This window comes from Aplidium turbinatum, chromosome 7, assembly GCF_918807975.1.
Source record: "Aplidium turbinatum chromosome 7, kaAplTurb1.1, whole genome shotgun sequence".
Lineage (NCBI taxonomy): Eukaryota > Metazoa > Chordata > Ascidiacea > Aplousobranchia > Polyclinidae > Aplidium > Aplidium turbinatum.
In genome coordinates this window covers 9,769,608-9,783,944 of record NC_137478.1, presented here as the reverse complement: position 1 = coordinate 9,783,944, position 14,337 = coordinate 9,769,608, and the positions used below count along the sequence as shown (strand labels likewise).

Sequence of the window (14,337 nt, the reverse complement as noted above, 5' to 3'; positions counted from 1 at the left end):
TTTGAGAATCTAAACTTTGTAAATAAAAATCTCATTTCTTACCCTCTTTCCTGCAGTGACGACAGTAGCGTTCACAAAAGGGACAGGAAGCCTTGGGTTGGGCCATGACTTCCACAAAAACAGTTTCTCATATAATTAAATTTCAACAAATAGTTGAACTGTTCTATGATAGTGTCAGTCATACAACTTTAGAATTTCATCGGAAACATGTTAAAAGTTGAAATCACAGCCCAAAATCTTTTACCTATAAGAAACCTGCGGCTGTTTAATGTCTGGGACTAGAGCTGATAGACTTGCAATGCTGTTCAGCCATGTACCAATGACTAATTGAAAACCAATAACTGAATTTTTTTCGTTTTCCAAATCTTACCACCATTCAAGTCACTTGGTCATAAAATTAGTTATTTGAAATGTTACGCAAATACTTTAATTCTAATTTAATATTACTAATTTAATAAATTCAGTAATATCTTTCATACTGTAATCTTTCAGTCATACAGTAACATACTGCACTTATTTTTTGAAAAAAGAAAAAGTGAAAAAAAGTGCCATCAAAAACCAATTATGAGATGTTCAGTTTGCATCGATCAAAACTGCTTTACTGACTCGTTTAAAGTTGTAAAGGAAAAACTCAATTCAACACAAAAATTCAGAAGGGCTGCAAATCAAACATAGCTTAACCCTATTCGGACCAAGCTATTTTTGGAAGCTAATGGCCTGACGTGTGGACTTATTCCATCCACACTTTCATTTTCTAATAACTTTTGATATAAAAACGTTACGAGGTTGCTTTTTTGGTTATTGCAAAGTTAGAGCAAAATTATTGACAAACTGGTTAAAATTTTAAGTGGACACACATACTCTACCAGTTTTTTGTTATTGCTTTTTTGCTAAAAGTAGTCAATTTTTTTTTAATTTGTCTGATGTCTCCGCCATAATCTCCTTAAATCACTAATCTCTTCGTTAAAGCCACGCACGGTCCAGTCATACTTTTTGACATGACCTACTTTCTTCCGACAACTGCTGACGCAAAATTCAGCGGTGGAGTTAATCCCTCTTAATCCCTATTTAAGTTCATGCTGATTAAAGTTTTACTAGTTTTGCAGACAATTTTGGGAGTAAGGTGTCAAAAACTGCTGATAACTAAAAAATTATACCACACAAAAATGTCATTTTATTACTAAACTAAAGATGAATAATTTATAGGAAAAGTTATAAAACTTCAGTTAATTTGAGCCAGTAGCTTTTGTGTAATCGATGAAAGTTTTAGAAATGGACGAACCCATCCACCCGTCATCCTAATAGGGTTAATCCAAATGCAAACAATTATTTGCTGTAGGTGTTTCGTTTCTTCTCAACATGTATTAGATTTATCTTGTTAGGCCACCCAATAGCTCACATTTTATTGTGGTCAGTTGTGTTTGCCCAAATCTTTGTTTTTGGGTTTCGTCGGTCTTTCTGATTTTTAAATTGCTATTTTTCTTTCTATGCCACATGTCAATTTTGCGTAATTTTCATTATGTAGTCAATTAGCAGGTCAGGTTGAAAAGTTGAACATTATTACGTTTGTAACAAAACTTTGAGATTCCTGATGAAGGTTTAGTTTAAGCCGAAAACATTTTTACAGCTTAAAATCCAAATGTAGGATTTCTGATAACCAAGCAAATATTGGGTTCTCTGCTTTTTCGTATATATAATTCTACTTGAAAACGACTTACTGGTTGTATATATAATCCCATTCACTTCTAATAAAATCCCAAGTGATGTCTCTTGCGTATTCATTGCTGCAAAGATCTTGAAAGATCGAAGATGCATCTTGTTTTCGGACCAGAGTAGCGTTCAAGACCCAATCCAAAAATCTGGAACCATTGGCACATTAGCTTACTTATGTCAACAATGAATAATATTTGCAGAATCACAAGAACTTACAAGGATCCTTTATTGCGTTTGTGATTGACACGATACACATACGCTACTACAACTCAAGGCTGTCAGAAGTATTTAACAAAGATTTACATACAGTATGTGTAGCCTAAATCGCTAAGTTAATTAGAAATAAAAAAAACCACAAAATCAATTAGAAAGAAACAATTTTTTGTGATTATTTTAAAGCACCAGATAAAAATCACAATCTTATTTGTGGGTTATTTGCATGCTTTCTTTTGTTTGAATTATGAAAAGTGAAGAATAAGCAATTTTTCTGCTACACCAAACACTTCAAAAAGATAGAACAATGATGGATTTAATATTTAACCAACAAAGCCATGCGATGTAGCAACAAAATAATGATAAAATAATAAATAATCGGATTATTGGTTCACGTTTACGCTCGATGTTTATGTGAAACCCTGGAAATCTACAAGATATCATGCTCTTTTTATAAGTTTGTGACATACGGTACTGATGCATCATGGATACACACCTTCGAATTATCCATGGAGTCTGGGTACATGAAAGAGCGTACTCTAGCTTTGACCTTTCTTGTGAATTACTTTCTTTTTGATATTGTTCCCAAGCAAAGTCCCATTCCTCACCTCCTCCATATCGAATCGCGTTGCAATAAACTATCGTTCTCAGATTTGCCGAAACACTGAAAAAGAACATTAGAAAATAAAACCCCTTAACTTAACTAAAAGCCTTGCAAGTTTTAATACAATCAAAAAACTACAATACAGAAGTTTTTTTTTGGCAAGCAACACAAGGTCAAGCACTCACTGATACAACAACATTGGCATAGCTTTCACGCTAATCGTGAAAATTCTAATTAACCATAAATTGGACAGCCGAATGTACAGTAGCAAGAATTGACACCGAACCACAGGGTGTTTCGACCATTGAGATGGCCTCATCAGTAACGTCCTCACTAACAACAATGACTTAATATCTGTTAATGAAGTTCCTGAAAAACAGCTTGCTCACTTTCTCGTTAACATTATAGCAAACCGCAGGTTTAAGGATGTTGTTCTTCTCTCTTTTTTTTTATAGCGACAGTTGTACCAAGACCAGTTTCTCAATTTAGTACTTGTATGGCGACGACGTGGTGGTACTTACTTTGGGTGTTAGTCGCTTCAAACACACTCACTAGGGTTTGTGTTACCCATCAGCCTGCACCTGCGGCCCACTTCAGACAGTACATCATACGTCATTGTGCAATTTTCCGATCTATAGGAATGTGGACCTCACAGACTCTGGAAAGCTACACCGGTACATTTGGAATAAGCAATATCCTCGCCTTGCAAGTGAATGCTCAGCATTGTAATTTTTATCGTATCTCGATTTGCGGCTGATTGGTGGAAATGTTGATTAATGGGCAAACAAGAAAGTCAATCACAGTGTCCACTCACAAACGTGCCTAGCATACGTGTCAAAGATACAGCCATGTGCTTTTGAGGGATGTCAAAGCAGCGTTGTTTGAGCGTTACACGACCCTGATTCTGATAACCAAGAAGAAGGTCTTGTAGAAATAATAGATTGGAATAAATCTGTGCTAAAGAACTTGAAATATAGCCTATTGCAGCACTTGCTCATATGTTAAAAAAAAATTCAAAGCTCCAATGCATATGTGTGAATATATATAATCGCTATAAAGGTACATTCCCAGACAACTGGTCTTTACGTTTTTACATTGATTCAACATCCCCAAAACTTGAATCAATGTAAAAAGACTTTTGCAAGATTAATTTGCATCCACCTTTGACAACGAATAGTAACGTAGGTAAAATTACCTTTTCCACGTTATTACCCAGACAGCAAAATCGTTTTTACATCCATTCAACGTCTATAGACGCTATCAACGTTTTTCGGGCTGTTCAAAGCGTCTACAGACGTTGAATCAATGTAAAAATAACAGATTTTGAATCTGGGTAGTAGCCTACGCATAGGCTATCCGTAGACCAAATAGCAATTTCATAAAACAAAAAAGTGGTTTGGTAAGAATAATATAAAAGTTTAACCATAAACTAAAACAAAACATAAATGAATGGTAGCATAATTAATTACTCGTTTTTAGTAGAGTCATTCATCCAGTTTCCGTATTGAGTTTGAGCATTGTCAACACAATCGGTTTGTTTGTAGAAACAGGCAGCATTCATAGCATTGACTCGTTGGTATCTACAAAGAAAACACAGTTGAATTGAAAAATGTAAAGATTAAAGAAATTTGTGTTGACGCAAGTTCGCAAATTTTTTCGGGCAATTCAAATATGATTTATGTTAGATAAATTTCTAAGTTTTCATCAAATTAAATCACTGTTTCAAACGCTGAACGAAGACAAGATGATGCGCAGCCAAAACATCGGCATTATTTATCCTTAGTAAAACGATACCTGCCATATCGTTTGTTGTTCTTTTGGGAATTACGTATAGACAATCCAAAAGGAATCACAATAAAATTTATGAGCCGACAAATGGATTATGACATGTGTAAAATCAAGTAACTATAAACAGCAATATGCAAGTAACAGCAATATGCAATATGCAAGTAACAGCAATAAACAGCAATATGCAATAGACTGCAGAGTGCAGAAAGTAGGCGTAATCAAGAATATGCAGATGGGTGTGGGCTACATCGAAGACGTGTTTCACATGTGAATCAGAAATTCAATCTAGGTGATTTTATTTTCTGTGTTAACGACATCAGCGGAGTACTAAGTCAAGTCAATTTATAAACTAATGATTTCAATGAGGCATGGCAACCTGGAGATGCGGCCAGATTTGTCACATTTTGCAGATTTTGATTGCAGCTACTGCTGGTGTTTGAGTAACATTTTCTGAGATTTTTTTTACTTTTTGCTGTCTCCTAATAATATAAAAGCTTTTTGTTGCCTTGGAGAAGCAGTGGAAAATGAGAAAAAGTAAGTTAAAAAACGCTGACTCAGACTGTTATTGAAAAAATAACAGTCTGACTAAATTCTTCGAAATCAAATTTTCTTTGTTTTTCAACATCTGAAGATGTTAAAACCTATTGTGTCATCTGGGGAAAACAGTAAAGAAAGCGTAAAAATATAATTTTTCGAAAAAATTATTTAAACATTCGCCCAAAGTTAGCAAAATCTGGAAGCTTCTGCAAAATGTGACAAATCAGGCCGTATCTTTAGGTAGCCATGAATGAGGTTATTCAATTTTCACTCACTGAACAAGGTGCTCTCCTGTATCTGTCCACGTAACGTTGTTATAAAGTGGATCAACCAGATACAGCAGATATTCCTGCGAAACATCTATAGTCAAGATCTTTTGTAGTCGAATTTTTTTATTTAATTTGTGGTGGAGATTATAATGGCATCACACATCACAGTTTAAGGAAAATAGTTAAAAAGCTTTATCTTTATCATCTCACCTACGTAAAGACTACAAGATATTTAGTTTCTGAATGAATACCTTTGAAAGGCTTGAAAAATAAGATTAATTTGTACGCTATAAAACCAATAGCCTACATCTGACCAACACGATCACATATACACCAATTGTGTTGTTTGAAAATTTATTACAGTAATTTTGTGTTAATTACTGTAAGTATACATATATTAATTTCCATTAAGAATAGGGGATCTCCTGACTAAGAAGCAGCAGGCCAGCGATTCTCCATCAAGTATCAATTAATCATTCTTTAAAACAAAAATACATGGAAAATCAGCAGAGCCCTATTGGCATACCGGTATGCATTTTGCTCTACTATTATAGAGCATCATTAGTGCCTTATTCTAATAGAATCTACTTATTATATATATGATATTTATAATATTATTATATAATAGAATCTTTTATATATATGGAATCTTATTAAATAGAATCTACTGTAAGTATAGTAGCTGCGTTATATTCAACAATGTGGCAGCGGCAAAAACTATGCTGAAATCTTGGAGCCTGGATTACAAAGACAAGACATGATGAACTTATTCTTATTTTCTTGTTATGTATGACTTTGCTGTGTGTTTATGAGTCCACTCTAGACAATCGTAATATGATCCGTCATGTTTTTTCAGCCGATAAAATAGACAAGTAGATGGACAGGGATTGAGCGGAGAATCTCAGAATGAGGGTTTAAATCGAAAATGCAAAGTAAATTTTTGCAGACAGAAGCCAAAGACGTTTTATCAGTTATCATAACAAAACAAGCTAAAAGTAACTATATTTTGAAAAGTGGTTTTTGGAGAAAAGTTTTGGTCAATTTACTGCGGCTCAACTACAACCAGTTTCATACCAGCTGTTTGCATTAATGTCACGGCTTTTGGCATGCTCGTATAGTCATGTGTACAAATCGAATTGACCACTTTCCTGCGTTTTACGACGAAAGCAAGACCAGAAAAATGTTTACGGCATTCTTGCAACATATTTAATGTGTTTTAGTACAATAGAAAATAATATTTGGACTTTAAATGCCATAAACAATAAGTGACCTCCATACAATATTAGGCAATTAAATGCGAAAAGTAATTTTCAGGTTAAGGGGTATGTCGATATATATTTCAATTTTTTTCCAGAGGTCTTAGAATGTACTGCTGTATCCTAAAACCAGAGCCAAAGTTGGATTTGGAAAACAAAGCCGATTAATCCCCTCCCTAATATTAGTTGGTTAACGAAAGAGTATCGCGTTATTGCATTATGCTTTAGTTTTAAATCAAACAAACTACATCTATCTCACATGAACAGTTTGAACACAAAATGTGTATTTTGTTATGGATTAAAATCTTTTAAATTAAACAGTAGACTATGTTGCTAAACCCTTAAAGGTTGCTTTCTTGTACCGAGTAAACACCGTAAACTTTTGATCTAGCAAGGATGAGGTCAAAGTATGCCATTCCGTCCAATGCACTTTCCCAAGGCACGTATTCAAAATCGTTTCTCAAAAACACGGTGAGACGGAGCGCTGTATCATATGTTAGGTCTCCTTGTCTGAAACAACAACCAACTTTTTAGTCAATAAAATGATACAAATTATTATCTATGAGTTAAATATGGATTGGAGTAGAAAGATTATTCTAGCAAGGGGCAGCTCTCGAGGAGACGTGAATTCAAGCACTCTGTTACAAACTCCTATCAATACCTTTGTGTAGTTGGTGAAAAATACTGCTTTTATTGAAGAAGGATTACGTTTTTATTTAGATCGCTTGTTTTATTTTCTTATTTTTTAGAGTGTTTTTATTTCTAAGGTCCAAGGGCGTCCGCACATAGGGGAAAATGGGGTCAGCTGCCCCCCCCCCTGGAAAATTGTTGGATAAAAAATGAAAAAGCGAGAATATGCAAAAATAGGCAATTTTCTGAAAGGGGGGGGGGGAGGGGTGAAGGTGATACGAGTGATGACTGGCTGGTCAAGCTCTCCGATTGTGATCATCACCCTTCTTTGGATGTGCTACCCGTAATCGCAAAATTCGACAACTTGAGCTCCTGTACTCTCAGAACCACATTACTAGTTCGGACACTGGCTTTATCTCACATAAATCTGAAGAAGGATAATTCACAGTTTCAGATAAAATCATCTCGTATTTCGTGAATTAAATGAAGCTGTTCGTAACATTGAATCATACAGAAAAGAACAATCAGCAACCAGTTTAGTTAGTCACTTCTTGAATAAAAAGTGGGTCTTTGCCGAATTTTTCGATGATTTTTTGGATGAACGAATTTTTGTCCGAGTTTATTCGGCTTCTGTGGACACTCATCATACACAGCCCGGGTAGCCTGTCGTCAGACATGGTTGATCTGAGTCATATTTTGACCCGCCTCATTGTGCTGAATGATTTTTCTACCGTACAAGTAGTGTCGGGGAGGGTCAGTAATGTTATCATCGCTTGGCGTACAGCTGGAAAAAGTTCCATATTTTTCACCAAGTCCACAAATTCCAATTCTTCCTGGTGTTCGAACTGAGGAAATTTTCCTTTTATGGTTATATCATACTACGACATGGCGCCCTGCTGAAAATTGTCAAAGTTGTAGAATTGGAGTATGGTTTTGACCAGGGCTTTGTAGTCTGAACGGTCAATTTTCTCCATCTGCTGTTGATATAATCACAACTCATAACTTTTTTCTGTGTATAGTTTTAAAGATTATAGACTCCCAAATACCATCGCGTAATTGAAATGCTTCTTTTTCTCTGTTCTTACCTTCTTTTACTATCTCTTCTTGGAACTACTAGCTACTAGCAGTCGGTCGCTGCGGAAACCACACAGTTATGACAAAACAAAGTGCATTATTACCCCAAATGTATATATTACACCATACGCAAGGTTCACTTGAGCACGATAATAGTATGCAATAAAACGATTATAACTTATAACTCTGATAATTTTTGCTCTGGCCAATTTTGATCAAAATCCGTAGAAATGCAAACACCGATAAAAATGATAAATTGTCTGGATGGTGTACAGTAATGGTCAAATTTTCAAAAAAATTTTGCATCCGGCCGAAAGGCCAAAGTGAACCCATCTTGACCCCTCCCTAACCGAAAACCTGCGGACGCCCTTGCTAAGGTCAACTACCGCCCTATTAGCTCTCAGGCTATTCCCGGAAACATAATCAACATGGGTGGCAAAAGGGTACACCCTTTCTCCAAAAAATCATAAGACAAATCAAAAGCTACAATTAATCGAATTTTGAGAACAAATAAGTAATCAAAACGTAACATTTTTAAATCATATGTAAGGCAATGTTTTCAGTAAGCGATACATACTGTATGTGGCACTGAACTTTGTAGCTATATACGGTTCATTGATTGTGGGAATTTATATTCTCAGACTGAGAAAGCTTATTTGAAGAGTTCAATCCTGTTAGTTTTACATACATATAAAGGCTTTGAACCACTGACGTTTGAATAATTTGAACTAAGTGTTAAGTTCATGGGAAGTCAAAAACAATACGCTGTTAAAAATAAATTGCAATTTCGTATCTTCAGCCTACTTAACAAAAACAAATAAAACTAAAAAATCTAAATAAAATGTGTTACGCAGAAACATGTTACAGCATTGCCAATGATATCACCTGGCAAGATTGAATGCATCATCAAGTAACTGTCCTCTGCTTCGCGCATCTATCACCTAATAAAGATAAAATAAAGTTGGTTGATACAACAGGAGAACTGGGCTACTCAGTAATTGTAGTGTAGAAAAATTCAAGGGTAGAAGCATCTTTGTGAGCAGTAAAATGTAAGCCAAAAGGAATATTTAGTAACACTTTAGAAGTTATTGAATTTTTTACATTGTAATTTTCAATTTCAACCGTATATCGTTCTATGAATAATTATATTCACAGCTCAACTACAAAAATATACAACGTAGTGGAAATAAAACCATGATGAAAAAAGTCAACATAGGGCTCCAGAGTTACAGACGACGCAACCAACAGGCGCAACGCTCAGGCGTTACTTTGAGGTCAGTGTAAGCATGACAAAACTTTTCCTGCTATTTACACAATGCATTCAATGCCCTCCCTTGATTGTTTTTTCAAATATTTCTATGCTTAGGTATTTACCAACATCGACGTTAATGGACGTTATTTCATGAAAAGCGTTTTGACTTCAGCAAACAAATCTTCACATGTCAAATATTTGATATGATACAGAACAAGAAAAAACAATAATGGAAAAAAGAAATTTTTTATTTAAGAGTTAATTTTAAAAGAATTTTTGAACATTTTTATATAATAACTTTGAAAACGCTTCTATACTATCGAATTGAAAAACTAAATAAGTACATGCGGTTGACGTAATGTTTGACGAAATACAACTTTGGGCAATTTTTGCTGTTTCCAACCAGACCTAGCCAGGATTATCATTTATTCCATTACCCTTAACAACAATTGTTTCATGTTTACGAAGAAAAAAAAAACGAAACTGACAATAAACAAAAGAAAACAGCGGGTTGCTAAAGAGCCTTTCGGAAATGGCTAGAGCTGGTGTCGAACCTAGCTCTAATGACGCAAAGAGATGTGCTCGAAATACTAGGCGACTACGCAAGTATGAACTTACGATATTGGCATTGTTTTATTTTGTGTGCTATTAAAATCAATATTGGAGGGTCGAGGAATAAAATATCCACGCCACTGATTTAGTTTTAGAGTAAGCTAATGGTGGTTAAAAAAATCTAAGTTAAAAAACTGCTAATTTAAGCAAAAACTAAAAAGAGTTTTGAGTGTCACATAAAATATGGTGTGTTTAAAAAGCAAACTCACAGAAAAATCGGTTTCGAGTTGTGTAATAATGCGATCCCAGTTTTCTTGGTCGTAGTTGACACGATAATAACCAAATGCTTCATAATTGCCAATGAAGTAATTGTTTGCATCCACTGTGAATGAGCCTTAAACAGAAAATCAATCGTTAATTCTACACAGTTTGCATGTCGTCGTCGTGTGAGCATCTGGGGCCGAGGGTCTACTCTTTTACCACCCCAGATTTACGATGTTCTCGGACTACACTGGAAGGCTACTAGAGAGTAGCCAGTCTTTGGTTTCATCATCCATGACACGCAGACCTTCCACTCAATTCGGATGTTTTTATAATTTTTTAATTCGCATGTGATACTCAAGATGGACGAACGTAATAATGTGGTGGTGAAACCAACTAGTAATAATAATAATGTTATGATTTCATTTATCGTCGCTCTACAACAGCTAAATGTGACGGGGTTCATTTTCATTTTATATCTGCTGTAACGATATCATCACACTATTACCCGATTTATTTTCACTGCTTTATGCAAGAAAAAACACAATCGGTACCGTTTAGGTCTTCGGTTTGACCCGACCTGGAATCGATTTCAGAACTTCCAGCAACAGAGCCGAAAGAGAAACCACTCGGCCAATGAGCTGGCGTGAAACCAACTAGGCAACATACAACATCCAGTTGGATCAAGCAATGTTAAAAATTTAATAATTAAAACAATCATAGTGATTTTAGTATTTAGTGTTTAGTATTCAGTGATTTTAGCATGCTGAATGCGAATCTTACCTCAGATTTCTTTTATCATTGGTTTTTGAGATATGTTAACAACAAATTTTTATTATTGGTAAAGGTGAATGATTTGACGTTTTGTTGATTACGCCTCACATTGTGTTGCATCCAGTAATCTATGCCATGGAGGTACACAAATAGCTGAACTAAACCTCACAGTAAACTAATCTAAGCTATTTTCGCTTACTTTGCACTGACGTCTCACTGTGGTACTGCATATATTGGTGGTAACGTAACACCAATGATGTAACTGTTAAAAGTAACGTGATTTTGATATCATACCTCAGATATCATACCTCAAAAGTCTGAAGTGATAGAAAAAGTCCGGGCTCAGATTCTAGTTCAGCACGTTAAAATTACTCCAAATCAGTTCTTGAAGTCCGGACCACATAAAAAATAATTGTTGTAGACCAGTGATATTCTTTATGAAAGTTTTTATATATTTATGCAATGAGCTCATACCGTCTTCGCCACTTTTCAACCACATAATCTCTTTGGTGACGTTTCCTTGCTCAATGTACCAAATTGGAACATCCCAAATATAGCTAAAAAGCATAATGGTTAAATTTTATGTGCTCCATTTGGAATTACCAAGCCAAGTCAAAACAAAGACATCTATCGTCTAATGTGACCATTGGTTCACAAACTTTTCTGCCTGGGAGACACCTCTTTTGCATCCAGGACCCCACCAATTAATTGAAAAATTGAAAAAGAAAAAGCTACAATAATATTACTAATGCACAACGACTCGTACTTTGATTGCTTGCTAAAACACAATTTTTGTGGGATATAGCTTGATATAGTAAAACAAAGAAAAGGGGGGCTAATTTAAAATCAATTTGGCTAACATAATTTATTGTTAAACTAATTTTAAAGCTGTTGCGTGGACCCTTTTAAATTTCTCCACAGACCACTAGGGGTCCGGGGACCATAGTTTGAGAACCACTGCATTAGACAGTTACAGTAGTGTATTTACATCAAAAATTACAGTAGGCTACACAATAATCTACCAGAATTGGTAAAACAATAGGTTTTTACAGCTAACAACGTACTTGTACGGACTCGGAGGTTCATTTGAGTTTGCCATTGGGTCCAACAAAAATCGTTTTTGAGTAATTTTTACATTATTGGTGATACCATCCCTCATCATATTAATCACAGGGTAACCCATTTGTAACATCCAAGTGTTCATAGAATTAATGAATCCAGAAGGAGGGTTGTCAACTCCAGGAGTGGCGTCGACAGCCTAACGATAACATAATTACTTCAAATTTAAATCAATTGTCTGATAACTCAGATCGGAATTATAATGTGCATTGGATAACTAAATTCAAAACTGACTGTGATAGAAATAACCTAAAATAATGCAATCTATTAGCAAATTTTAGGCATTGAGCTTTTAAATTTTTGTAATTTTCTTTCAACAATAATATCATGACCCCAAACAGAGTGTTTTCAGAAAGTAGTATCGCCATACGCCGGCATTTTGTATGGTACCTACCCACGTGATCATCTCCAGTGTAAACTACTTACTGCACTAATGAGGTCTTGAAGCCGAAACAGCGTGCTACTATCTGCAGTTTTGTAATGCTCTTGGTTTACGCCGAATGAGCACTATGATAGTGACACCTTGCTGTTGCATGGCGTAGCCTATAGCTCACGGCTTACAATGTGAGCACTCTGGCAAGGTTGGCTAAAGTTCCATTCTTTGATATATATGGGCTAAAATTGGGAAATTGCCACACGGTCATATACCCATATGGTCAACCCCAAGATGCCTAGCCTACTGCTTGTTTTGCAATGAACTTCAACAATAAAAACCAAGCCGAATCAAATATCTCTGCATACCAAAAATCAATATGTCCAACTCTTGCCTAACAACAAGAATATTGTAAGAACTGACCATAGCGACCTATACACTATACAGGTCGCCATGGAACTGATCCATAGTTTTACAACAACATTTGTATGCAGCCAAACTCTATCAATGTAGTAGTATTTTCTAATCCAATGCTATATTTGAGATTGGTTACAAGATCTGACAACATTGTTCTTGTCAATGGAAATGAGTCGGACGTCTCAGTGTCTGGCATCGCTGACCTACCTCTTCCCAAAACTCAAACAATTGATTGTGCTCCACTGGACCATAAGCGTACGCATTCAAATAATTCTGAAAGCAAAAGTTATATTTGGAAACTGTCCTGTACCAAGGCACCATACACTACAGTAAAATCTTTACAACTTAGACATAGGCTACTACTGTATAATTGATATAAGAACCTTGTTGGCTACGGCTTTTAATTGTAGTTGACAACAAACTATCAGAGAGACATTGAGTTATACAGAGTGTCATTGTCAATTTTGTTGATGCTTTCTGAAACGCATGATTACAGATGCTGGATCCTGCTGTAAAGAACACGCACATATCAAGATTATAACTTAACTCATTTCGTAAAAATCGTCAGCTCAATAAAAATACCTTTAAACCAAGCTTGAATGCTTTATCTCCTGTAAATTCGTTTATCATGCGAAGTATGCACGCGCCTTTGCTGTAAGAAATTGTATCAAAAAGAGCATTTATTTCAGCAGGTGTGCCAACGTTCTCAGCAACAATCGGTCGAGATGATGTCAAGCCATCCACTGCCAAAGCTCTTTGCAAGTCGCTCACTATAAATTGTTCATTCTACAAATAAATAACAAATTAAAATACAGTAGGCCTACACGACTGATTTTGTTGACTTTGTATTTTATCCGGACATAAGTAAAGTTAAGTTTTGTGGCTGTAACCCAGGAGCTCTAAAACAAAACTTCAACTGTGAAGGAAAAATTTCTTCTTCAGAATTTCATATTATTATATTTAAAAGAAGAAACCATGCTGTTTATAGTAGATAATCTTTTAATTTTTATTAGTAAATTATTAGGCCTACTAAAAAGTTTAGCAATTAAAATGTAAGATATTGCAAGAAATAGGAAGAAGGTTAAAATTTAAGGCGTTTAGGTTTGATTGCCGAAGTGGATGAAAGATGAGACAGAAGAAAACAATTGGTCTAGACTCTAGAATCAAGATAGACCGTATAGTGCCTTCCTAAATTACTGCCACTCTATCAAGAAAATAAAATACTAACTGTTAATTCTACTTATAAACTAGAAATAAGCAAATTTATGTACAAATTTTATAATAATAAACTACCGGAAAAGTTCAAAACTTTCTTTACACATGTATCAGCTATTCATTCGTATAACACCCGACGTTCAAGCTCCAATTCACTTTATACTAAACAGGCAAATACCCAATTATTTCAAAAAAGTTTAAAATGCATGGGAATCAAGGTATGGGACAGTTTACCTCAAAATATGTAAAAAAACATGAAAAAAGGCTTCAAATTTTTCAATAAAATGTGC

The 14,337-nt window shown here is 35.2% G+C and overlaps 1 protein-coding gene across 1 annotated transcript in view; it reads right to left on the bottom strand.

Moving 5' to 3' along the window:
• LOC145773977 (aminopeptidase N-like) overlaps positions 1 to 14,337 on the bottom strand; it is a 32,189-nt gene that overhangs the window by 3,552 nt on the left and 14,300 nt on the right. The window contains exons 9-19 of the mRNA XM_082585105.1: positions 13,415 to 13,618; positions 13,040 to 13,105; positions 11,988 to 12,181; positions 11,398 to 11,480; positions 10,158 to 10,282; positions 8,970 to 9,025; positions 6,743 to 6,890; positions 5,131 to 5,204; positions 4,000 to 4,110; positions 2,423 to 2,590; positions 1,719 to 1,859 (exon numbers count right to left, since the gene is read on the bottom strand). Coding sequence (XP_082441231.1) covers positions 1,719 to 1,859; positions 2,423 to 2,590; positions 4,000 to 4,110; positions 5,131 to 5,204; positions 6,743 to 6,890; positions 8,970 to 9,025; positions 10,158 to 10,282; positions 11,398 to 11,480; positions 11,988 to 12,181; positions 13,040 to 13,105; positions 13,415 to 13,618 — 1,370 coding nt within the window. The remainder of the gene's footprint in view (positions 1 to 1,718; positions 1,860 to 2,422; positions 2,591 to 3,999; positions 4,111 to 5,130; positions 5,205 to 6,742; positions 6,891 to 8,969; positions 9,026 to 10,157; positions 10,283 to 11,397; positions 11,481 to 11,987; positions 12,182 to 13,039; positions 13,106 to 13,414; positions 13,619 to 14,337) is intronic.